Source organism: Vanacampus margaritifer, chromosome 6 (genome assembly GCF_051991255.1).
Source record: "Vanacampus margaritifer isolate UIUO_Vmar chromosome 6, RoL_Vmar_1.0, whole genome shotgun sequence".
Taxonomy (NCBI): Eukaryota; Metazoa; Chordata; class Actinopteri; order Syngnathiformes; family Syngnathidae; genus Vanacampus; species Vanacampus margaritifer.
The window spans coordinates 2,609,841-2,637,826 of NC_135437.1; the positions used below are offsets into that span (position 1 = coordinate 2,609,841).

Consider the following 27,986-nt stretch of genomic DNA (forward strand, 5'->3'; position numbering starts at 1 on the left):
CCCTCTCGCGCCGCTTCCGTGTCACCACCATCGGGCCCGCATCCGGCGTCGCCTCCAGGAGGTGATCGGCTGCCACACTTTGCACGGCGAATCGTCTCGTAGCCAGCAACACTCGATCCGCTTCTTCGGCCAAGGCCCGATAATCGCAGGACGCCAGGCAAGCGGAGTTAGCCAACACCGCACGCACCAGAGGCGGTAGCTGCCGGAGGAAAATGTGCGGGAAAACGAATCCGCCTTCATCCGAGCCTAACAGCGACAGCATCTTGTCCATGAGGTCCACTGATGTGCCGGCAGCCTCGCGGTAGCGGCGACGGCTGCAAGTTGCGGGAGTTGGGGCGACATGGCCTAGGAGGACACCTCTTCATCCACTGTTCGAAACATTTTCAACGTCAGGGTCACCAATGTGGCAGTAGTAAGGAGCGTATACGACTGACTGGAAACACGTCTTTATTCATCGACTGCCAACAACAGAATGGCGAATATTGCGCCAACAAACATTCATATAAAAACACACCCCCTGCTGTATGCCTACTGGGTGAGAGGCATGGTCCTAAAGTCCACCCCACTGCATGTGATGTTTTGGACAATTTAGACCAATTCGTAAAGGAACAATATGTGAATGTTTATGGTTACCTACCATGATATATGATCAAATACTACTGTGAATTACTGATTGTAGGAGTATTTTAATGGTTGAGAGTTAAATGTGTCTACTCTTTTTAATTGAAGATTGATATTGATCTGTTGTACAACAAAACGGAATTGAGAATTGGTACTGAATTACAAGGTTTTAGGCAATATGTAGCACATGGTATTGATATTTGAAGCCTTTAGTAATTTTGTATTGAATATAGATTAATAGATACAAATGCGACCCTGTCTTTAGGTCAGGTTTTTTGGTACGGACGAATTTAAGGACCAGTCCACGATTCTGGATCACCTCTAAATGGCGAGCTAACCCAAGAACCCTCAAGGAGAAAGAAACACACACCCAAAAAAAACACATCTTCATAATCCCTGCTGGACGGTTGGTCGTGGTAGGACAAACATTTCATCATCTTTTGGATTTACCCTTGGAGGTGACAAACAGTCACACAGGACAAGTCAACTTTATAGAAAGGGCCCCAACAATTTGAGTTTAATTAAAAAGGCTGAGCTATTTTTTTGGCGCGCACAATTTTCTTTCAATTTATTATTTTCCATACGAATTGTTTTTTTCCATCTTGCAACAATACATGCGTTGCTACGCAACTGTTAATCTGTGTTGTGTCATTATTGTTGCTCAAACACATGGCTCCATAAGAATCTGGGTTCTTCTGATGCTAGTCCAAATTTGTCAAATCTTAATTTAAAGATCTATTTCATTGTTATCTCTCTTAATCTGATAAATGGGTTACAATAATCAATATTTATTCCAATTCCCCACTAGAGTATAAACACAAATTAGTTTTCTTTTCTGAGTATCGACTACTGTCAATGAAATATGACAGTGATGCGTTTTGTTTTGTTCTGCTGCTCATGCCATAAACTGACTTAATTTCCCTAATTTGTTTCCCCGCACCTCAGAGCTGCCCTACGGCTGGGAGAAGATCGATGACCCCATCTACGGCAGCTACTACGTGGAGTAAGTCGCAACGGCAATTCCATTGTTTGCATCCTTATGAATTAGGAATTAAGTTTTGTTCTTGCTTGTATTTGACATTTTAACTCTTCTTCGTCAAAACTCTTTCAAGAGAATTCTAATCTGCACTAATTATCAAAATGTGAAAGGTTTATGCTGCAATATTTCTAGAGTGGATTTTTTTTTTTAATGCCCTTGGCTGTAGTCACAAATCGCCTTGAGGACTTACCGGTTTTGCAGGAAATATACAGTAGCCTACAGGTGCATCGCAATAAATTTGAATACATAAAAGTTAATTTATCTCTGTAGTTGAGTTCAAAAAGTGAAGCTTGTATATTATACAGATTTATTAAACAAATAAGGAAATACTTTTCAGAAGTCTAATGCCTACTTAATTTCATTTGTAAAGACAATTTGTTTTGTTATGTAATATTGTCCTTCCTTCAGACTGAATTGTGGGCTTTCATTAGCTGTAAGTTTAAAAAATATATATAAAAAATATATATTTAAAAGAATAAAAATGGACATTTATCTGTTTGTAGTTAAATCTACAAGTTTCAGTTTTTGACTTTTTTTGTTTAATGTCCCTCAGTATTCTATCTTTAGAGACTAAGGGTTGACCTCACTAGCTGACGCCGATCTTGAAGTCGATTAATCACCAATCATGTGCTTTAGCATTCAAAACAGACGCCAGGTCGAAATCGAAATTAATTAAAATTGTTTGTACTGTAGTGCAGTGGTTCTCAACCGCGGTCCTCGAGTAACCCTATCCAGCCTAATTTCCATGTCTCTCTCAAACAACACAGGTGTTTCAAACGATCAGCTAATCAGCAAGCTCTACATGAAGCCTGATAACGATCCTCAGCTGTGTTGGCTGTGGGAGACATGGAAAACAGGCTGGATAGGAGTACTCGAGGACCGGGGTTGAGAAACACTGCTGTATTGAACAGCTATAAAGGGCCCTCGCAACCATGGCTACGTTGGGGTACTTGCACGTTGGGGTACTGGCATTTTGGGGTAATTAGAACAAGTAAATTATAATTGTTTTTGCTAGTATATATGTGTGCAGTTTCGTGAGTATTCAATAAAATATTACTTCTGTAAAAGGCCAAAAATGGTGCGCAATTCCTACAATCAATTCAAAATGCCCGACTTCCTAATAGATTTAGCATCTGGCGACTAAACATTTTTTTGTAGGTCTTAAGCTGATAGATATGGCTCCCAATTTTCACAATTCTAAGTGAAACATGCAATTGAGAATGCATCGTTAAAATTGGAAGAGGGCGCTATTGAGCCATTTATTGAAAATTTTACTTAAAATCTCTAAAATATTGATGTTCATGACAGGTCTGATGTGTGTGCAAAGTTTCATGTGTTTTCACCCATGTCATGTTTCCACCCTCCAAAACGGCATAAATTTTCTTTGCAAACAGTGCATTCCCATAGCAACAGTGTGCAACGAAATAAAAAGCTTTTGATATATTTTAATGTTAAACATTTTAAGATTAAACTCGGCAACTTTGGAGATGATCTGTAAATTCTGGAGGAGGAGTTCGTTAAATTATGACCAACAAAGACCCCCCAAAAATTGTCATTCAAAAAAGGTAAATCAAAATGGGGAACTTTCTGTTAGGTTTAGCATATCATAGCTCCAAATGACTTTTTTGTGCGTAGAGGGTTGTTATACAGTATATGCCTCTAAATATTGGTGGCTCTAGGAGGAACCTAGAACTGAGAATACTTCATTAAGAAGCCATTTTGATCTAAAAGGTAAAAAATGGCGCACAATTCTCTAAATATATCTAAAATGGCGGACTTCCTGTTAGGTTTAGCATATGGCTCCAAAAATGCTATTTGTACGTCTTGGGCTAATAGATATACCTCTTAATTTTCACAAATCTCGGTGAAGGCGTAGGTATGGCAACTTTAAAAAAAAAAAAAATGTTTTCGCCAGATCTGATGTATGTGCGAGTTGTGAGTGGTGAGTTTTCGTTCATGTTTAGTTCCTCAATGATCCACGTCTTTATGGAAATAATAATAATAACAACAGCCTGGACCTTGCAGCGTTCCCTGATCAGGCACTAATTATTAACTGAATAAGCGCAGAGCTGAACAGTATTTTTAAGTTACAAGGCCAAAGTGGTCAAAGAGCATGAGTATTGAAAATATAGTAGCAGTCTCAAATTGCAGCATTGGAATGTATGCCTTGCTACTACTAAATTGCTTACTTATATGAGTGGAATATGAATTAAGCAACAAAATCCACTCATTTTTATTCATCTCAGGGGGCGGCCATTTTGCCAATTGCTGTCCACAGAAAATGACATCACAATTGCTCAGGGCACAGGAAACAACCAATCATAGCTCAGCTTCAGTAAACATGTGAGCCGTTATTGATCGTTACCTGAGGGCTGATCAACTGTGATGCTGAACTGTGTTGTCGAAAGCAAGTGGCACCCTCTGAGATGGATAAAAACAGAAGAAATTTGCTGTTCAATTCATATTCCACAAACATTATATATTAATCAGAATACCGTGTTTAGACTAGTGAGGCTGCATAGAACATATAGTCAAGAACATTTTTGGTTTTAACTCCTCTTTAAGTCATTTCACATCAATGATCTGAATATATGACTGGATAGCCGATAGCCCATACACGCCCGTGCAAACCGTTGACCTGACAGGGCGGCCATCTTGCTCCTCCCCTCTCTCTCTCTCTCAAGCAAACTACTGTATAAACTACAGTATACAGTACAGGCCAAAAGTTTGGACACACCTTCTCATTCAATACTATGCTTTATTTTCATGACTATGTACATTGTAGATTCTCACTGAAGGCATCAAAACTATGATAACAACTATCGAACACATTTGGAGTTATGTACTTAACAAAAGAGGTGAAAATAATCAAATAAATACATAAATAAATTGCCATCCTTTTCTCTCATTACTTTTTTGCACATGTGTGGCATTCTCTCGATGAGCTTCAAAAAATAGTCACCTGAAAGAGTTTTCCAACAGTCTTTAAGGAGTTTACAGACGTAAGAATGCCAAAAGTATGCAAAAAAGTAACCAGAGCAAAGGATGCCTATTTTGAAAAATCTATAATATAAAACGTGTTTTCAGTTATTGCACCTTTTTTTTGTTAAGGTCATAATGCCACAATAGTTCATACATAGTTTTGATGCTTTAATAAAAAAAATATATGTACAAGTTTCCTCCTGCAAAAATCATTAAGCATATAATTTATACATGTACTGTATTTCTGTTTCTACTAAGTACTGTCTCAAATGTTCTACAATTTCAATATTGTAAATGGATGGTATGGTATAGGATCGTATGCCGAGAAACGTTTCTTGGGAAGAGCAATATGGCAGCCTCGCGGCTTAAAAAGTCTTGGCCTATCGGCTATCCAGATATTTTTGCAGATCAGTGTTTCACACAAACTCCAAGTGAAGGTGGTTGTACTTGAAGATGTATTAAGGCATACTCAAATCTCTCAAGTCATCTTTATTCATATAGCACTTTCAAACAGACGCAGCTGTCACAAATCGCTTACAGACCACATATCATAAAACATTGCAAACAATGCAATCATAACAAACCAACAAATCTTTTTTTTTCTATTCCTACGTACGCCTTTGATTTTTGTCGCAGTTATTAATGAAAGAGGAGATTCAGTCTCTTTCCAACAGGTGATCAGAGACGTCACGATCACAGCATGCATGACATCCGACATGTCTGCTACAAGTTAAGTTTGAAAGTAAACAAGCAGCAGTAGCGTCCATTGATGAGTTACAAACATACAATAAGAATGTTTCAATTCTCCAGTCCCATTTGGATCCGCTCACTTCCAAGCGCAGAACTCTCATTTCTCTCCACATCTCACATACACCTCTGCATTTCGCATTGATGTTCCCCATCCTCTTCTCCACTCGCCATCCAACCAGCCATACCAGCGCAGACTGCTCAACAGTGCCGACATCTCTCCTGAGCAAAATCCAGGCTGCTCTCTATTTACTGGCGCAAAAAAATGTTGAAATGTGCTGGTGCAAGCATGCTGCCGAAAAAAGCGCAACCATCAAGCACTGATACTCTCCTTTAAAGAATGTTCACGACCAAAACTCTGAGAACAATCCACTCCACAACATAAACCTCAAAACACAACATGACAACAACAAAAAAAGACAAAAACACAAAAAAAACAGCAGAACTCTGGAAGAGCTCCTAAGCACGGTTGCCAACTCTTGGTGGCATCTTGGGGAAATAAAAAATCTGCAGCAAAAGTACTATTGAAAATTGTTATATTTACAGTGATGTCACTTAACCTTAATGCTGTTTGAGACCCTGGAAATGGAGGATAATGTGCATAAAATGACTGTCATTACCTAAATGGTATATGCCATGTTGTGAGAACACTACAATTAAATCCTGTTTTTTAAAATCCAGTGTGGTGGCATAGAAAGGGAAAAATCATAAGGGAAAAAAATCGCTCTGGACTTGACTGCACTGTATTTCTATTATTGTGTCCTAATAGTCAATGTTCTTTGCAGTCACATCAATCGCAGGACTCAGTTTGAGAATCCAGTCCTGGAAGCAAAGAGGCGCCTTGAGCAGCAGAGGCAGATGCAGAGTCAGGGCCTCTCCGCTCTCCCGCTGCCAACCATATACAGAGGTACACTGCATGCAGTTTAAACCAATGGGATGTATCATAACTGAGAAAAACTGTGGTGGCTCATTTTGCATCTTTGAAAGGCTAGTGTATTATGGGGTATATGCCACGGAGGAGGCCGGACTTCCAACTTCCTGGTTTTCACACATCAGCTTTGTATGTGGGCCGTGTGCTCGTTCTTGTGCTTCTGCCCTTGTGCTCCTCGGTTGCGCGTTCCCGTCGACGGGTGCAAGTGTGTAGTGTGTCTGTCTCAGTTGTCCGAAGCATTCCAGAGAGTTGCCGGGCGCAGGTGTAGGAGTGCAAGTGTTGGAACTGAAGAGGGTCTTCTGCCCAGATTTAGTCATAAGTGTTTTAATTTTCCTTATTTCCTCAGTAAAGCTTTGTGAGTGTTATCGCAATTTCTGCCAAGTGTCTGTAATCAATGATGTTTTTAAAGTCTTATCGTCATGACTGGGACCTCATCTATTTCCACAACAATGGGCCATTGTCTGTGGTTGAAATGTCTGTAATCAATGATGTTTTTAAAGTCTTATCGTCATGACTGGGACCTCATCTATTTCCACAACAATGGGCCATTGTCTGTGGTTGAAGTGTCTGTAATCAATGATGTTTTTAAAGTCTTATCTCATGTCCGGTGAACTCCAGGTGGGCTGTTTGGTGGGGGCTTTGTGGTACCGCCCTTCAAGATAGTATAAGAATGTTGTGAGTCCGCTGTAACTTGGCACTTGCGAGAGGCTGCCACCATTGTCTGGGAACTCGCTTGTGCCCGGAATATTCTGTAGAAATAAAAGCTTCGAAGTGACTGTTCATCGATCTCCAGCCTGCATTCGGATAACCAACATTCTCACTACCCGAAAGAAAACGAACACGCGGAATAAAAGATCTTTTTCTTCAACAAATTGGTGACCCTGAACGTGTTTTGGGCTGAGGTATTGGTCAGCAACATCTGCCGCCAAAGTAATTAAAAGGTAAGAGGACAGGTAAAAAATGCGTGTCAAGTATGTGTGGGGGGAATGAGAGAGAACAGGTAAAAAATGCGTGTGTAGTATGTGTGGGGGCGGTGCCTGAAAAAGATAGAGGAGGAGGGAAAGAATTGTTGAATAACTGGATGAGGAGTGTTGCGAGAATGGATGGTTTGTTTGGTGACATTAACGAGAGAAGAAAAAAAAGGGAAAAGAAGGCTGAACTGGCGGGTTGTCTCCAAAGGGAGGGTGAGAGAGAATGATAAGAAAGTTGTGGAAATGGCGTTGCGGAACAGGCCCTTCAAATGAGGAAGTGGAAAAATGGTTGTACATTGCTCAGTTGCAGAATCAAGTAGCAGAATTAAAGTGTCATGTCCAGAATCTTTCAGGTGCCCACCCGAACCAGAGAAATCTTCCAAAGGTCCAGATTTTCCTCCTCATCGGGCTGTGACTCATTCTCAAATCTTGCAGGCACCCATGTTAGCTAAAGTTGACCTGTCCACTGGTAACTCTGCTATGTTTTACAAACCTTTCTCTCCCACTGATGTGAGTGTGTGTTGATGCAGAAACTTCCTCCTATGCAATCTGGTGGTGCCAATTGGCTTCAAGCAGTGCAGAGAGTGGTTACGGGACAAATGTTAATAGCAGGTGATATCCGTGTTCTTTTTACACAATTATGTCCGCTTTTATAGTTGAATATTTTAATGTAATTTTTTTTAATTATTATTATTATTATTATTATTTTATCTTTTTAATTTTTTTTTGTCTCCCAGATAATTAGGCTCTTACGCGACAAAATTACTTAACCTTGTCGTCTTAGACCTTTGTTTCCCCTCCCTGAGTGTGTTGTTTCAGATCTGGTTTTCACTCCCAAAGCAGATGAGGAGGCCGCGGCTTTTGTTGATCGGGCCCTCACTGATTACACTCTGAAAACAGGACACGCCCTTACGGCCTCCACTTTGCATTCGCAAGTGTTCCGAGCAGCCATTTTGAAGGGCATTCCCAAGTCTGTGGCACAGGCAATGGAGGTTGACCAGTGGTTGTCACATCTTAAACATCATTTAAGGAGAAATTCTAAAGAAAAAGAGTCTAAGGTAGATTAACACAAAAGTACAGAAACACAGCTTGCTATGGTGCAGTTGCAAAATTTGAAAAAGCAGGAAGAAAACACTCTTGCTGTGATCTCATCTCCCTCTGTCGATTCCGAGTGCATGATGTATCAAGCAGGTTAATTCATGAGTCAAGGTGCGCCCCTTGGGTGGCCTAACATGTGCTTCAATTGTGGACGGCCTGGTCATTGGGCCCGCGATTGCAGACAGCGACCTCAAGCATCTGGGTGGAGAGGCAGAGCCCAACAAACTGCACGCCGCAGCAACAACATTCCCCTGTGCCAAACCAACAGTATATGCCTCTATCTGGTGGACAGTTTCCACAATGATGGTGCCCTGAATCCACATGCTCAGTGACTGTTCAATGTTTTTTAACAGACTCTTTTGCATTCTTTTGTGTTTGCACCTAACTGTCCAGTCAATCTTTTGGGCAGAGATCTCCTCATTGCCACATGCCCTCTCATCAAATGCAGCCCTGATGGACTTATCCTGGAATTTCCGGATGATAACACCTACTGCTGCTCTACCTCGTCTGCCTCCAGTGCCACCTCCCAGTTCCCGCTTGTTGAACAATGCCCTGTGGCATGCGCCACTGCCGACATCTACTGGGCAAGAGTGGATATTGACTCCAGTTGTTGGCTCGAAGTTGAGCACTTCTGAGCTCTCTGGTCACATTGGGTTCGTAACTTCAGATCTTATGATATGGTAACTGATTGTATGCATTGCACTCTGTACTATGGCAGATCAGGGGATGAGATCTATAGCGAGGCATTTCAGGAAATTCAAAACAACGTATGGGAATTGAACATGGGATGATTGGCAAAATTTATTTCACTCTTAATTGCTCTATTTCCCGTCACTTGATGCTTATTGGATTCAGTCTAATACATTTTTACCCACTTCCGTTTTGGAGCACCAGCTTCTGGATAGGCACCATGGAAGTGAAACAACCGACAGCGATTTTGCTGGTTACCTTCTTGATTTCTTTCCCACATCACTGTGGTCCATGGATCCCACTGATGTTGGTCTCTGTAACGTCTCACCTGTTGTGCTTCAGATGAAACCAGGACAAATATATGTTCCCCAATACTCTGTAAAAGAGGCTGGGATGATTGGCATTTCGGAAACAATTGACGGTTTGCTCAAAGCAGGAGTGTTGTGTGAAATTTCCGGCTCTGATTATAACACGCCTATTTTACCCGTTGAGAAAAAAGATACTGGAAAGTTTTGCATGGTCCATGACCTGCGAGCGATTAATACGGCCGTCTTAACTCCTACTTTTTCTGTCTCGAATCATCACTCGGCATTGTCTCAAATTGCATCAACCCACACTCATTTCACTTGCATTGACCTGGCTAATGCTTTCTTTTGCATTCCACTTTACCCTTTAATGAAGCTATTTTTTTGCTTTCACTTGGAATGGTGTTTGCTACTCCTACAATCGCCTGCCTCAAGGCTTTGTCCTTTCACCTGGACTCTTCAACGACTGTCTTCGCCAGTTGCTGTCTCCACTTGAACTGCCCCCTGTTGTTCTCCTGGTGCAGTACGTGGATGACCTCTTGCTGGCAGCTCCATCTGAAACTTCTTGTCTTGAAGCCACCATGTCTTTGCTCTTCATCTCCTTGAAACAGCATCTTTCCACTGCTGCAGCTTTTGTGATTCCTGATTACAGTCGCATGTTCTATCTTGACGTGTCTGAAAAGGTCAGCAGTGTTTCTGCTGCCCTTTATCAGAAGGGGGTAGGAGGAAGTTGACAAGTTTGTCTGTATGCATCAACTCCATTGGAAAAATACGAGCAAAGACACCCAATTTGCGACACCCATTGACAACCCGGACGTGACTCTTTTCACAGATGGATGTTGCTTCAAAGGCAACGATGGCCTACAATCTGGATTGTCAGTAACCCAACCCACAGAAACAGGTTTTGAAGAAGTCCAAGCAGAAAGAATTTTAGGCTCTCAGTCAGCACAAAGAGCTGAAATTTTGGCATGAACAGCAGCTCTCAGATTGGCAGAAAACTAATTATTAATTATTTACGCAGATTCGGCGTATGCACACATGACAGTTCATGTTGCATTAAAAGAATGGTAGTGAAATGATTTCCAAACTGTAACCGGTACACCTATTAAACATCAGGATGATATTCTTAAATTGCGAGATGCTTTAATGCTCCCAACAGCGGTGGCAGGAATAAAATGTAAAGGTTACTCTGGAACCAATGATTTTGTATCAGCAGGAAACGAATCAGCAGATCAAACAGCAAAAAAAGGTTGCGGGGTACCGACCGACACTTCAACTAACTGTAAGTGAGTCTCAATGTGACAATCCACAGGAGGTGATCGTAGAATGTATTGTAAATAAATGTATTCCATCTCAGAAACAATTAAAAAATCAAATTTCTGAAGCCCATGGAATATGCCATGTAAAGTGTGGATGAAACACTGAGACGACTACACACCTGATAGCATCCTTTCATGAGACAAATTGGTAAAAGTGAATTGCAGGACTGCAGTGTTTGCAGCAGGTATAACAGTATGCCTACATCTAGACCTCCCCAGGGGCACTCACGATCCGGACGTGACTGCTCCTGGTCAGGTGGTTTTGATGGACTCACTGACATGATAAAACCTGTGTCAGGATACAGATATTTGCTGGTAATAGTGGATTCATTTTCAGGATGGCCAGAGGCATATCCCTGCAAATCTGAAATAGCAAATATAGTGGTAAAACATCTGATTAATCATTACATACCATCACATGGGTTTCCTCGAAAAATTAGATCAGACAATGGAACCCATTTCAAAAACAAACATCTACAAGCAGTAGAAAAAGCATTGGGGCTAAAACATACATTTGGTTCAGTGTATCATCCCCAATCCCAAGTACAGGTTGAGCGAATGAATAGAAAAATTAAAGAAAAATTGGCTAAAGCACTGACCTCATCAAATTTGAATTGGCTACAAGCGCTTCCTGTTGCGTTAATGAATGTGCGAATGTTACTAAACTCAGCCAAAGGCTGGACTCCGTTTGAATGTCACACCAACAGACCTTTTCCGGCTCCAACAGCTCCATTGGAAGAGACGCACGTTCCAGAACCTCCAGAACTCAAACAACTAACATTTACTAACAAAAAAACAACCAGATGCTCCTTCAGAAATAAATGATTGTGAATATGTATGGTTGAAAGTGATTAAATGAAAATGGTCTGAGCCCAGGTAGACTGGACCCCACAAGGTGACAAAGAGGACATCTTCTGCAGTTCGCCTGCACGGAAAAGATGATACGTGGTATCACATCTCCTCCCCCCGACCGGCAAGGACACCGGCTAGAGCCATTGTCCCTGCACCAGGCAATCACCCAACAACAACTGAGAAGCAAGCCGGCTCCCACTGACATCGTTCTATTAAAGGTTGAGTCCACGGTATACGGGCAGAATAATCCCGGTGACTCATCCTGGGACCTTAACCTAAGGTCCTGAAGAAGCTGACAAACGCCCTCTTTTCTTCAACCCAAGAACATCATCTCATCCGACGAAGATCCCGCTGGGATTTTTCTCTGAAATGTTTATCTGCTTGTGTCGGACTCTTTTGAGTCTGAAAGAAGGATTGAAGAGGATCTTCTGCCCAGATTTAGTCATAACTGTTTTAATTTTCCTTATTTCCTTAGTAAAGCTTTGTGAGTGTTATCGCAACTTCTGCCAAGTGTCTGTAATCAATGATGTTTTTAAAGTCTTATTGTCATGACTGGGACCTCATCTATTTCCACAACAATGGGCCATTGTCTGTGGTTGAAGTGTCTGTAATCAATGATGTTTTTAAAGTCTTATCTCATGTCCGGTGAACTCCAGGTGGGCTGTTTGGTGGGGGCTTTGTGGTACCGCCCTTCAAGATAGAATAAGAATGTTGGGAGTCCGCTGTAACTTGGCACTTGCGAGAGGCTGCCACCATTGTCTGGGAACTCGCTTGTGCCCGGAATATTCTGTAGAAATAAAAGCTTCAAAGTGACTGTTCATCGATCTCCAGCCTGCATTGGGATAACCAACATTCTCACTACCCGAAAAAGAACGAACACGCGGAAGAAAAGATCTTTTTCTTCAACAGAACGCAGCCATCAGTGGCAGTGTGAAAGTCGGAAGTCCATGGCATCTACCCCATTGTTGTGCATAGGACACATAGGCAAAAAAAAAATTGAGGTGACAGCGAGAATTAATCTTTTCGGCTTGCGTTAACATTTTTTATGAGCCATATTAAGCAATGCAATATTGGAGCACCTGAATTATCTAAGGCAGGGTTCCCCAATCCTGGTCCTCGAGGGCCAGATGTCTTTCAGGTTTTAGATTTTTCCGTCCTCCATCACATCTGATTCTAACGATCAGGATTGCTATCAGGCTTCTGCAGAGCTTGCTGATGAGCTGATTACATGAATCAGGTGTGTTGGAGGACAGAAACATCTAAAACCTGCAGGACTCCAGCCCTCGAGGACCAGGATTGCGAAGCCTGATCGAAGGGCTGACTTGGACTGAGTCACAAGAATGGTTCATGTCAATTCACCGATGACAGCTAGGACTCTCTGCCAGCTGTTTTTGCTGGTGGTCTCTCAAAATTTTAAAATCATGTTTTTCAGGTTGAGCAGTTGCATCCAATTCCTACACATTTGAGACAAGTTAAATCAAACAAAATAACAAACAGAATGATTGTTGCAATAAGATTTCTTTTCGCTAATATAGTAATTTGTTTGTTTGCCTCTGCCAGTTCCATCACTTCAACAATTTTTACACCTGTTGCCAATTATGTGGTAATCTTCTAAGGTGGTGGACACGCCCACCAAGGTTATTTGTTATTTGTAAATTTGATAGATTTTTATTCGATTAGTTTAAATAAAAAACATCATCACAGAATTGTACTGGAAAACAAAGCCAATGGAAATGGTGTAGGCTGAACACGTAATTTGGAAACTTTTTTTAAAAATCCAAAAGTATCTGTGTAGCTTCTCAGTCATCTAGGTTAGTAAGCTGCAAAAGTTGAATGGATGTGAACAGCAATCCTTTCATTTGGCATGTCACCTTTTATCCCTCGCTTTCTTGTTTTTTGGTGGCATTCCTTGATCCGGATTTTTTTAGAGCCTAGCGGGACAAAAAAAGTCCCTGTCACTAACGACACCTGGGAACAACAACAAGAGACCATGTTCCTCCTCAGTTGCCCTCGTCGGGTTGGGGATGAGATCCTGCCCCAAGTCGAGGAGTTCAAGTATCTTGGGGTCTTGTTCACGAGTGAGGGCAGGATGGAGCGAGAGATCGACAGGTGGATCGGTGCAGCGTCTGCTGTGATGTGGACTCTCTATTGAGGTAAAGAAGAAGCTGAGCCAAAAGGTGAAGCTCTCGATTTACCGGTCGATCTACGTTCCCACCCTCACCTATGGTCACAACCGTGTGGGTCGTAACCGAAAGAACAAGATCCCGAATACAAGCGGCCGAAATGAGCTTCCTCCACAGGATGGCCGAGCTCTCCCTTAGCGATAGGGTGAGAAGCTCGGTCATCCATGAGGGACTCATAATCGAGTCATGTTGAGAGGAGCCAGTTGAAGTGGCTCAGGGATCTGGTTTGGATGTTTCCTGGACACCTCCCTGGAGAGGCGTTCCGGGCATGTCCCACCAGCATGAGGCCCAGGGAACGACCCAGGACACACTGGCGAGACTGTCTCTCAGCTGGCCTGGGAACATCTTAGGATCCCTCAGGGGGAGCTGGTTGAAGTGGCTGGGGAAAGAGAAGTCTGGGCTTCCCTCCTAAAGCTGCTACCCCCGCGACCCGACCTCGGATAAGCGGTAGTGGATAGATGGTTTGAAATTTGCTATGAACAGCTGTTTACTTGACGTCTAATCTCTCTGGCCCGGTGACATTTTATTGATTTTAAAAATTTGGCCCAAATGAATTCATAATTGAATAGCCCTGGTCTAGTGTTCCATATCTCACCTACTGTAATATTATAGATTACCTATACCTGTACGTACTTGATAAATTATAACAACGTAGGCTACATTAAAATAATAAAACTTCTTAAATGTATTTAATAATAATCCTCCACATCAATCAACATTAAATATATTAATAACAATGCGTCAGATTTATATAGTGCTTTTTTGGACACTCAAAGATACTTCACAATAGATACCATTATTCACAAACTCACACATTCACACTGGTGCTGGTAAACTACGTATGTAGCCACAGCTGCCCTGGGACAGGCTGGCGGAAGTGTGGATTCCAGTGTGTGCCTACGGCCCCTCCAACCACCACCAAACATTCATGCCATCCATACAACAGTGTGAGTGGCACTATTCAATTTGTATTCAGTTGTAAACGGACATTTTTTGCATGTTTTTTTTTTTCTCAATAAACAATTGCATTTTACCTCAAATTGTCATGGAAATGGGAATACTGTTGTTTTGTTTAGTTTTTTACTTGATATTTGACTATTTGATAGATTTCCTTAACCCCATATATTTGACACCAAATTCACCATTATTGCTATAACAGAAGCAAGGATATGAGCCTCTTAAGTACATTACTGCCATTTAAAAAGAAAGAAAGTACGTTATTTCTATGACCCTTAGGCACTTCCATTCCATGGCAAAGTTGCATCATGAAATGAAGTCAAAAGCCGCTAAACCTCTCTACTATCACCTTTAAGCTTCTGTTTGTCTCTCTCGCAGAAAAGCCACTGTTCACGAGGGACCCGACCCAATTGAAAGGCACGTTTCTGTCTACGGGCCTCCAGAAGAGCAACATGGGATTTGGCTTCACAATAATTGGAGGCGATGAGCCCGATGAGTTCCTGCAAGTGAAGAGTGTCATTCCGGATGGGCCGGCTGCTCAGGACGGAAAGATGGACACAGGTACTTCAAAACTGTCTTCAAGTCCCTGCAAAGTGAAAATAAATGTCTTCTACATTTGATACACCACAGAGGAGAGTTGCTTAGAATTTGAATGATTAAAAAAAATCTGCACGTGTATAAAATGTGAAAATTATGAAAATCTAGCTGTTCTTTGTGCTCTCGAGACATTGAGGTGCTCTAAAGCAGTCAACCCAGCCCAAATCCCTAATCCACACACTCACGGCCAAATTGGACAAATTTTAGCCTTCTCGCTCATTCGCCTTCTCTCTGCACACACTCACGGCCAACAACGAGGCTCTCTGAAGCAGCCAGGCTAGCGACCGGACTATCCAAAGGGAAATTTATTTTCAGGCATAGCTTGCTAGCCAACTGCATAGCGTAAAATGCCACAGATAACCGCTGATGAGAACGAATGTTCTCAAGTTCTTATGCAGTGGGGGAGGGGCAACTGTCACTGGGCACTGTTTCAGCCACGCCCAAAAATCAGGAAGACTGAAATAATGGACAGCTATATTTCCGCAATTTATTACTAAATAGTTAGCAATTATTAACTTAGTTAACTATTAAATAAGTTAACTATTTACTAACAATTATCTTCAAACATGTACAGTATAATGTGTAAACAAATCTCTGAATTAACTTTACAGGATCTTTCAATCTTAACCTAGATATAGACCAGAATCTAAATTTAAACACTTCATTGTAATGGGTGTTGTGTTTGGTTGTGCTAATACATATTTATCTTAGTTTTCAGTAATGCGTGCCACCTAGGAGGCCCGGTCGGTCCCAGCAGGAGAAAGCATCACAATTAGGTTGAGCCATGTGGTGTCATTTTGCTAACACACTGAGGTTCACCCTCCAAAATAGAATTCACTACATGCAGTATGCTCTGTATTGATTAGATTCTAATGCCAATTTTAAGGCCACACCCACAGTTATGCTTTTTGTAGATGGGTCCTCTATTGACAACATTTGGAAGTTACGCTATGCAATGAGCCACTGTAGTGTGCACAGGAATGTAACAAGACATTGGCATTGGCATGGGAAGGCAGGTTTTGATACAGCCATACTAACATGAGTACTGTGTTAAGTACAAATTCGGCTGATGTTGCTGTCATAAGAACAGAATGTCTCCAAGGTATTAACTGCCAAAAACTTGCATTTATCAGGAACAAATGTAAAAAGTCAACAATTGGGCAAAACAACAGACACAAAATGAAACACTGACAAAAATCTGACAAAAATCCGACAAAAACTGGCAAAAAAATCGCAAAAATTTAGACATACTTGGGCTAAAAAATTACTAAACTAAAATTACATAACTAAAAAATATGACTACACAAAAAAAAAGCAACATAGTTAATAGGTGTATTAACAAGTTTACACGGTGTTGTAACATCGTAACAATTATATATTTATTTTCTTCAAATAAATATGATTTGTAAGTAAAGGCAATCTTTTCTGCAACATCCTGTCAAATTTGATGACAACGTGTTGCAGTTTACGCAGCTACATATTACTTCCTCCCCAACACATCTGCTGTCCTCCATGATCACCTGTTCTGTTTCTGTTTGCTTCAAATTAACCAGTTATAAAAAATAACTTTTCTATTGCCTGAATGTAAACTGACAAAAATTCACTACACCTTGGGTGAAAATAAATACAGAAATACTAGATCTGACTAATATATAAAGTTTAACAAATCAAACCCCAAAAAAAGGCAAAATATCTGCCCAAAGAAGACAACTACCTGGAAAAAAATGACACACCTTGGACAAAAATCAAGCAAAAATATATTAAAAAATATATATATACAAACATACACAAAAAATATGTAACAAATCTGACAAAAACCCTTACAAAGTCAGGCAAAAAAAACAACAACTAACTAACATACAAAAATCTGATACTTACCTTGGATAAAAATCTAGCAATATTCTCAAAATCTGATTAAAATATGTCTTAATCCTTTTTAAATATACCCCCAAAAAAATGGCTAAATAGAAATCTGGCAAAAAAAATAACCCCTGACAAAAGTAGGGCATAAATAACTAACAAAAAAAAAGACCAAACAAAAATAGTACTTACGGCTTTAATTGCTGTTTTTCATTTGATTGGTTTCTATTATGGCTTACAAGTGTTTTCCATACAAATATTTACTGTAATTATGACTTTACTAATACATCAACATGAATTAGTGATTGGTTCAGCTGTATTCCAAAATATGCACACATTCAATTACAGTACAATATATTGTAAACCGACATTTGCATGTGTTTATGTTTACAAGTTAATTAGCCTGCATTGTGCTTCTTGATCATGTCACCTCAATTTTTAGTTTTACTATGGTAGTACCAGAGTTTTATATGGTACGGGTTCACAAACTGGTTATCAGTATGGGCCCCCTTGTACCTAAATGTATTTGTTCTTTTACTACACAGTAAATTCTGTAGAATGAATTTGACTCTATTTAGAGTAAATTTGACTCTATTTAGAGTGTACTTTATTCATCCAATAAAGCCCCCCACTTCTGCATCTGCTGTCAAAAGCTTGTTAACTTTTGAATATTTTTACTCTTGTGAGTCAAGTAAAGTTCATGAAGTGAAATTCTGTAAAAGCTCATGTGATGGAAGTTACAGTGATGCTGGCTAATGGACGACAAAAAAAGTGATGGAGGGGCTAGGAATTGGTGTTAAAGGGGCAAGACAGCAAATATTTTTTGTTTGCAAACATACCGTTCTGTTTTCAGTATCTGTACTTGTATTAGGTGTAGAAATGCATTAACAAGCATTGTTGTTTTATGGGCCCAAACCAGTCTCCTTATTGACTGTTACTTTGTCGTCTCAATTAACACACAATGGACGTGAAGCTTTATGAATTTTGTTCTGTCTTTGTAGGGATTAAAATGATGCATCATGTTAGATGTCGTAATATTTGTGTCTCACTTTGCACACCATATGTAATAACCTCCAATTAGTGCCTTGAGATACAAGTGACCAGTTGTACAGTCGTACATTGAGATATGTGCACTGTATGTGACAAGCAGCAGCTTAGCAGATAGTAAACAGCTCTTCATAAAAGGGGCGTCTAGCCCTCCCATCTGAAGTTCATTGTCAAACTAAACATAAAACAAAGAGAACCACATGTGTCGAAGTCCGGTCCTCGAGGGCCGGTGTCCTGCATGTTTTAGAGTATTCCCCTTCTCCAACACACCTGAATCAAATAATCAGTTCATCAGCAAGCTGTACAGGAGCCTGATAACAATCCTGATCATTGTGTCACATGTGTTGAAGGGTAGAAACCCCTAAAACATGCACATTGACATTGACACCTGTGGAATCGCAAAGCTTTACCTTACAATCCTTGTTCCTGTTAGATCCTTAATTCTTAATTAAAGCGGGTGCTGATTTTATAGCAGAGCCATTTGCATGCATGTTTAATTAACCTTACAGCAGTTACTAAAGAATTTCCCAAAATTTGGAAGTCTCCTTTTGTTCCCCCATTACTGAAAGGGGGTGACCCTAGTACTGTATTTTAAACTAGTGTTTCTCAAACCCAGTCCTCGAGTACCTCTATCCAGGCTGTTTTCCATGTCTCCCACAGCCAACACAGCTGACCATCATTATCAGGTAGAGCTTGCTAATTAGCTGATCGTTTGAAACACCTGTGTTGGTTGAAAAAAAAAGAGGAAAACAGGCTGGATAGGGGTACTCGAGGACCGCGGTTGAGAACCCCTGTTTTAAACAACTATCGACCTATTTAGAATTTTATCAGCACTGGCTTAAATTTTTGAAACTCCTGTGAGTGATAATAATAGAAACAGCATCCATACAATGTTGATGTTTTTAGCTTGGCTATTTAAATAATTAATTGATAATTTCATCCAAAATGTTGGGTTTTGTGAATTTTAATTTGTCTCACTCTGTACTGTATATTTGTAACTTTGTGTTCTGTTGCTGCTGCCTGTCTTGGCCAGCTCTCACTTGAAAAAGAGGTTTTTAATTTCAACGGGACAAACCTAGTTAAATAAAGGTTAAATGAAATAAAAAAAGAAACGTCCCTTTATTTAATGGTAAGCAACCAAAGCGCCGTATATAGCCTAACATATAACGCTTTTAGCAATGGTGGATATTTGAACACAAACAGTGGGGCAACACATGTAGATAGACACTATAAACAGACTATATAACAATACTCAGAGGCGTTCTCTACAAACAAAAAATAATAATTGTGAAAGCCTGTCAAGTGTGTATTATGTTTCGCCACCCAGCTCGTTAGCATAGTTAGCAAATTAGCACTGTTTGAAAAGCTCCAACGCTAGCCGGATGATGGTGATGTTTGTCAAAGTCAGAGCGCTCGTGGCTGTTTGTGCTTTGCACTCCTGTGAACTCGCAAGCTGGCCTCATGCCCAGTCTCTCGCTCGCTCACTGCCTAAACTGCTCGTTTAAGCCTTCTTCCTCCATCCTCTGTTCTTATACTTTCATGCCGTTCTCCATCTCTCTTTAATACCCTTTTTTGTCTCTGTGATTTAGACTTCATTGTCTCCCCATCTTTACACTTGTCCTCTGCTTTTTCAGCCTCTGTGTGTGTTTTTCTTCTTCATCATGCATCTATGCGCTTCTTGACTTTTATTCCTCCTCCCTTTGTCCCTCCTTTCACATTTGTCAGCTTTTTCTTCTTCGCCCTCTCATTTTCATTTTCTTTCTCCGCAACTTGCTGCTCTCCCCTCTGTGACATTGCCAGAGCTGCTCACAGGCGCACACACACACGGGCGTTCCATGGCTGAGATTAGCTGGCCTATTTGAGCTGAGCGACATTGCTCTTAGGGATTGTGTGTGATGATGCATGTGACATGTATGTTTGAGTGTGTGTGTGCGTGCATGCGTGTGTGGATAGGCGGTGAGGGCCTCCAGTGGTGTGAAGTAGAGGATTTAAGGTGACCGCATTTGTCATGGGACTACAACTTTAAAGCAAAAATCCAAAATGTCCAGACATAAAACGACTGCAGAGACCATGCAGTGTTGCCTTCATGAAGTATTTCACTCCCCGTACATCACCTCCGTTTTTTCTAACTCTTCCTACTATCTATATACTATTAGGACAGTAAGTTACCCAGCTAACATGAATAACAATGATCAAGATAAACTTAGCGAGTTATGTATGACGCAAACAAAATAAAAGTAAAAAAAAATACATGGACTGAGCAGACACTGATGCAGGTTTACATCCGTCGACAACAGAGGCAAAAGCTCGCTCTTAGCTCATTTGGTTGCTAGGTTAGCGATATGGTTTAACCTAGCCCATTTTAGCTACTTTACAGGCTCCTTACCAAATACAGGCTCTTAGCAAATGTAGGAATGCTTGTTTGTCTGGGAGAAATTTAGCTGGGGCTGAGGCTGTCCACACTATGTAATCCATTGAAGACATCGCTCCACTTTGTGGATTCCTCGTGTACGATTTACACAATCTATGGGCACATCGCTTCACTATTTTTGCTTGTTGGAGGTTCATAACTTGTTGGAACTTTGTTTGGTAAGGTTTTATTGAATCTGACAGAGGTCTTGCGAACCGATTTTTACAAAGGATTTCAATGGAGTGGATACAAGCTGGATGGATATTGGCTATTTGGGGGCGTGGTTTTTTGAAAGGTCAATTGTGACTCATGAGGTTTCGGCCTAATGGCAGCGATATATTCTTTATGCTCTGTGGGAACATTGGCCGTTTCTCAATATCAAGAACACATAGTACGTTTTTGTGACCCAACGAGTAGGGTCTTGGTAAGCACAGTCTCAAGAACGTACTTCCCAAGCACGCATATCTTGCTGGTGTATTTTCGTAATTCATCGCAGTTTTATCATGTGACGATCTTTCAATGAATTTGTAGTACTATGTTGATGTTAGCAAAATGTCTTTGTAAAACATAAATGGGTTAAAAAAACATACTTACGTCCTTGTGATTTTGTGAGACGACATCAGTCCTGTTCCAATCGGAAGTAAGCATAAGCCAAGACCACACGGAATTCCCAGGTGTCGTTCTTTTTTGTTAGCTTAAACCAACTATCCATTAGTTGTTGCTTGGTGAAGGCTTGGCTGAGAAAATATCCCAAGATGCATTTCGTACTTTAAGGAACGAATGGCAATGGAGGGGCATCGAATTTGTTCTTTTTCTTTATTCTTCTTTCATTTCCGGCAGACTAGGCACGGCATGTGCATTGCTGCCCACCCCACCAGCATCACGTTTGCACGTAATCCTCCCCTTTTATTAGCGTAAATGATGATAAATATTTATTGTGTGAAATACAACTTTATTAAATCTAGTCATTTTTTTACACAACTTAGTTTAGCAACTGCAATTTACAATATTATATATAAAAATATTAATATATATTAAATGTGATTTACTATATATTTAAAGATAATTTTTATAGATGTACCACAATTTCAGGAGAATCAGATCAAAACCTGCAACTCACATCGGTGTCCTTCCAGAACATTTTTTCCCCCAATATAATCCTAAATTGGATAAATTCCATGTATAATTTTAAATGATACTTTTTTCATATATTACTCGTAATTATATAACATCTAGTCACGTGGTACACAGTTACGGCAATGCGTCAGAACCAGGAAGCTTGCAATAAGAATAACATCCGGGTATTCCGTCCGTTCTTTGCTCGGCCCTTATGGCTTTTTGCGTACTTGCAATTGGAACAGTACTTGGGCTGCGACTGATGACGTTTCAAGTACGGACAAGAATGCATATTGAAAAACAGCCAATGAGTAATGCTGGCGCTTACTAGGGGGCAGTCCCTCCCTCTTCTTCTTGCTCTTAATTACAGTGCATCATAGTGCTGCCCGGCATGTTGTGGCACAATGTGGTACTACACTGAAAGCACACACATCTAAATTCGTTCTTGCCTGAATACTATTTTAAAATAATAATAATTGCTTATAAATCAGCGATATAGCTGGACCACAAATGATGATACACGATATAGCAGGGGTTCAAATACAATATGATATATCATTATTATAAATTTATAACTAATTATGTTTAATGCAGCTCTTACATATTGTATTTTTTGACTAAGGCTTAGCATTCAAAATTAATAAATGAGTGATATAGTACATGCACTCAATACATGAGGGTACTTATAAAAAAATCTGTATTGTGTCGTTGAAGGTAAATTTAATGAGCTCTGCCAAGTTCTTGCATCTTTTTGTTAGATAAAGTGATTTGAAGACTTCAATAAGTGATCATGAGATAAGAACGAATAAAGACTCCAGCGACGTGTTATTCAGGCATCACTGATGTGCATCGTCCCTGCTCGCATGCTTACCGCCACATAAAGTCAGATGAGGCTTTTCATAGTTCCACCCGAAGGGACGTGCAACCTTCTGCTGCATTGTGCACGAGCCGTGATTCAAACAGTTGCTCCACGCATTTGTCAGCGTGTCAATTGTGACATTCCCACAGAGGCTCTCTCTGCAGATGTCATACTGTTTGTACGAGATATTCATAAAGATTCATCGACCTTCTCCCTCACCTTTGTGTCTCTCTCGTGAACTCGTGTGTGTCATCTGCAGGCATTACCAACACACTGATATTGTGTTTTTATGAGACACTTAAGCGAGACAGCATGTTTCTTCAACACGTCGCGGCAGATTTTTATGTGAGCGCTCCCCAAACACAATGCGTACCAGACTGCACAGAAAATCAGTTTTTTCTCATATCATTTTACTGACAGTATGCTGTATGTCTTCTGTTTTGAAAAATGACAAGATGGCTCATTACATCACATCCTTCAGCATCTTTTTCCCACACTTTAACAATATGAATATGACATGGTAAGAAAATAAAGAGATACATTTTAGGACAGTGAAGCAATATCGTATATATTTCATGTCAGAAACAGGCATGTTATAGCTTACTGCATGTCAGCGAAGCAAATTGCTGACACAATTTGAATTTAAATGCAGGATCCCTCTGCTGGTTGTAGAAAAATACTGTCCTATGAACAATGCAGTACCAACAGTACTGTAGAGACTATGGTTTTCATTCAGCATTAAAACTGTGTTCAACACTGAATGTGTTTCTGGTTAACTGGACAGAAACACATGCAGTCATTAAAACCCCAGCTGCTGACAACACTGGAAGCATTTATTTGAAAAGAGGAACGTGTAATAAGACCAATTCTCTAACAATGCCAATTATTCTCCGTAGTGAGAAGTGAAGCCACCGGCGCCCATTTTACATTGCCAGTCATCAAGGCCGCCTTACTTGAGTTCATTGATTTCTCCACAGCGTTTTCACTTTATTTTCTGCCTCTACAGCAAAAATGCCATCATGTATGGCATATGGTTGTGCAAATAATTTATATCCAAATATCAGTGGCTTAAAACGTTACAAGATGCTATATGTTAGCACATCTCAACCCCAAGATTACACCGCATGCGTGTACGTTGCATCTCCGCTTCGCTGCGTCTTGACTACGTGCTCCGGACACGTCAATTTTATGGACAAAAGTCATCGGCTGCGCACAGCTGCGATCCGGCAGCTCCGTCGCGGACAACTTTCCGCCGTGTCTTGCGTGATTACGTGTGATAATGTGGCATTAAAAACAACGATAAACACACTTTTGTCTGTGCTCAATAGAGAAGCAGAATAGAGGATGACTGGAACCTTTGATTTAACCTAATTTGATTTAACCTTTTGCCTTTTTTTGGGGGGGGGGTTGTCCTTATAAAAAGGATGTGCCGTGTCATATACTATTTTGTGGCTTTCCACCTCCAATATAAACCTCTCCTCGTCCATGTTCGCTGGTGTTTAAACCGTGAATAAGCACCTGGCAAACCGTTGACTCCAGGCCTGGCTACGCCCATTATGACGCTTACTGACATGATTGCGAAAAGGATCTAGCGAGTGTTTTATTCTGAAAAGTAACCGGAAACTTTATTTGAAAAATGCGTCTGTTTTCCTTCCCGCTCAATGTGTTCGGTGCTACTTTGCCATTTGACGGATGCCTCGTCCGGCAAAAATAGAAAATAGGTCTATTCGTGCGGCGGCCTCCGGCACGACGCAGCTACTCCGCAGTCGATCAGCTGTGCACACGCAGCCGGTGTAATTTGAACAAGCTTATAAGAATGGAAACGAATCGGCTGTGCCTACGGAACAGCGCGGAGACGCAACGCACACGCAGCTGCTGTAATCCCGGTGTAAGGAATTTTGTATTGTGTTTGCATAGAATAGAATAGAACTTTATTTGTCATCGTGTACACAATGAAACTTCTCGCAGCAGCATCCCTGCCTTGAGCAAGCACTGTACCGTAAAACGACAACATAAAACCAAGCTAAAAAAAATTGATTATATACAGTGGTCCCTTGTTATTTTGAGTTTCGCTTATCGCGGATTCACTATATCGCGGATTTGCATTTGGGTCCAAAATTACGGGGTTGATCTTGGGTTATATCTTGCTTTATCGCAGATTTTTCAGATGATTTCTTTACTTTTCTTAGCATTAGGCTAGTGCCCATTTAAAGTAATGTGTGTGCGTGTTTTTTGTTTTGTTTTTTTGGGGTTCTTTGTATATGCAACGTGTAATTCTCTTTTTGGGAGTGGCAATAAGCAGCTTGACTCCTGTTTTTCCAGGAATTTAACTGCTACTTGTTGTGAGGGGAGTTGAGTTCACTGCCCCCATTAAGTGTTCACATCTCAAATTTTTGTACGCAAGTCAAAGCAAAAATTTGCCAAACCCCATTGAGCAAAATGGTCAATCAATCAAAAAAGGTTCCTTCTTCTTCTTTTTTCCATTGTTCTTTTGCATAGCTGAATATAAATACAATATGAGTGATGTTGTGTATTTACATTTCCTCCAGGTGACGTAATCGTATACGTGAACGACATCTGCGTGCTGGGCACCACGCACGCCGACGTAGTCAAGCTCTTTCAGTCGGTGCCCATCGGTCAGAGCGTCACCCTGGTGCTATGCAGGGGCTACCCTCTGCCCTTTGACCCCGAGGATCCCAACGCAGGGACCAGCAGCTCCATGACGCCTATTGGGATGGAGCATCGCCCACTTGTGGTGAACGGTCGCAACAGCTACGATCCTTACCTGGAGTACCTGTCCCTGAGCTCCCAGTTACCTGCTCAGGCCATGGCGCAGGCTGGAGCGTCCCATCCAGGTGACACCCACCTGGACGGCTCCTTGCTCCCGCCAACCACGCCCGGCTCTTCGGCGGCGCTCACGCCGCATGACGACAATGTGTCCATGGCCTCCTCGGGGACGCCGGGTGTGCAAGCGGCTGAGCTGCTGACGGTTACTATGGTGAAAGGAGCGGAAGGCTTCGGGTTCACCATTGCAGATAGCCCGACTGGCCAGCGAGTCAAACAGGTAACTATTATATTTAAAATATATTTTCTATGGTATTTGTAAGTGGTGACTTCAAGGGAAAAAAAATCTTCTTTACAATAATGTTCTATGCGGCTCTCCTAAATTCAACACGGCATTCTGATTAATATTGCATTTAGAAGATGAATTAAGCAGCAAAATCCAACCATTTTTATCCATCACTGGGGGAGGACACTTTATCACTTGCTGTTGACCTGAAAATTACATCACAGTTTCTCAGGACTCAAGTAATGACCAAATTCAGAAAACTGGTTGGCTGTAACAAGTTCTGACATGAGCAAGCTCTTTGAGATCTGAAAAAAGTCCTATTGCTATTATATATATATATATATATATATATATATATATATATATATATACACATTCATACATACATCATCTACCGCTTATCCGGGGTCAGGTTGCGGGGGCAGCAGCTTTAGGAGGGAAGCCCAGACTTCCCTCTCCCCAGCCACTTCAGCCAGTTCCTCCGACGGGATCCCAAGGCGTTGCCAGGCCAGCCGAGAGACGTAGTCTCTCCAGCGTGTCCTGGGTCGTCCCCGGGGCCTCACGCCGGTGGAACATGGCGAGGCGTCCAGGAGGCATCCAAACTCAACTGGTTCCTCTCAACGCGGAGGAGTAGTGGCTTGACACTGAGTCTCTCCCGGATGACCGAGCTTCTCACCCTATCTCTAAGGAAGAGCCCGGCTACCCTGCGGAAACTAATTTCGTCCGCTTGTAAGCGGGATCTTGTTCTTTCGGTCATGACCCAGAGCTTGTCAACATAGGTGAGGGCAGGAACGTAGATCGACCGGTAAATCGAGAGCTTTGCCTTTCGGCTCAGCTCTTTCTTTACCACAACGGACCGATACAGAGTCAGCATCACTACAGACGCTGCACCGATCCGCCTGGCGATCTCCCGCTCCAACCTACCCTCACTCGTGGACAAGACCCCAAGATCTCATCCCCGACCTGAAGAGGGCACTCCACCCTTTTTTGACTGAGGACCATGGTCTCGGATTTGGAGGTGCTGATTTTCATCCCAACCGCTTCACACTCGGCCGCGAACCGCTCCAGTGAGAGTTGGAGATCGTGGCTTGAAGAAGCCAACAGCACCGCATCATCTGCAAAAAGCAGAGATGCAATGTTGAGGCCACCAAACCGGACCCCCTCAGCGCCTCTGCTGTGCCTAGAAATTCTGTCCATCAAAGTTATGAACAGAATCGGTGACAAAGGGCAACCTTGGCGGAGTCCAACCCTCACAGGAAACAAATTTGACTTACTGCCGGCAATGCGGACCAAACTCTGACATCGGTCGTACAGGGACCGAATAGCCCGTATGAGGGGGCTCTGTACCCCGTACTCCCAAAGCACCCCCCACAGGACTCCCCGAGGGACACGGTCAAACGCCTTCTCCAAGTCCAAGCACATGTGAACTGGTTGGGCGAACTCCCATGCACCCTCGAGGACCCTGCCGTGGGTGTAGAGCTGTTCCACGGCCGGGACGGAAACCCCACTGCTCCTCCTGAATCCGAGATTTGACTTCCCGATGGACCCATCTCCACTATATACAGTGTTAATGGTTTCCTGCTTTCCTCTCCTGAGACGCCGGATGGCGGACCAGAATTTCTTCGAAGCCGTCCGAAAGTCGTTTTCTATGGCCTCACTGAATTCCTCCGATGTCCAAGTTTTTGCCTCAGCAACCACCGAAGCCGCATTCCGCTTGGCCAGCCGGTACCCGTCAGCAGCCTCCGGAGTCCCACAGGCCAAAAAGGCCCAATAGGACTCCTTCTTCAGCTTAACGGCATCCCTCACCGCTGGTGTCCACCAGCAGGTTCGAGGTTTGCCGCCATGACAGGCACCAACCACCTTACGGCCACAGCAACGATCGGTCGCCTCAACAATGGAAGCGCGGAACATGGTCCACTCGGACTCAATGTCCCCCGCTTCCCTCGGGTTAAGGGAGAAGTTCTGCCGGAGGTGGATCTTGAAACTCTTTCTGACAGAGGATTCTGCCAGACGTTCCCAGCAGACCCTGGGTCTGCCCGGTCGGACCAGCATCTTATCCCGCCATCGGAGCCAACACACCACCAGGTGGTGATCAGTTGACAGCTCCGCCCCTCTCTTAACCCGAGTGTCCAACACATAGGGCCGTAAATCCAATGGCACGACTACAAAATCGATCATCGAACTGCGGCCTAGGGTGTCCTGGTGCCAAGTGCACATGTGGACACCCTTGTGTTTGAACATGGTGTTCGTTATGGTCAGTCCGTGGTGATCACAGAAGTCCAATAACAAAACACCGCTCGGGTTCCAAATGGGGGGGCCGTTCCTCCCAATC

At 42.0% G+C, this 27,986-nt stretch overlaps 1 protein-coding gene across 12 annotated transcripts in view; it reads left to right on the top strand.

Moving 5' to 3' along the window:
* Positions 1–27,986, top strand: part of magi2b (membrane associated guanylate kinase, WW and PDZ domain containing 2b) — a 240,644-nt gene that overhangs the window by 173,807 nt on the left and 38,851 nt on the right. For all 12 annotated transcript variants that reach the window (XM_077568842.1, XM_077568844.1, XM_077568845.1 and 9 more), the window contains 4 exons: positions 1,567–1,624; positions 6,175–6,296; positions 15,074–15,256; positions 25,134–25,648. In XM_077568842.1, coding sequence (XP_077424968.1) covers positions 1,567–1,624; positions 6,175–6,296; positions 15,074–15,256; positions 25,134–25,648 — 878 coding nt within the window. The remainder of the gene's footprint in view (positions 1–1,566; positions 1,625–6,174; positions 6,297–15,073; positions 15,257–25,133; positions 25,649–27,986) is intronic.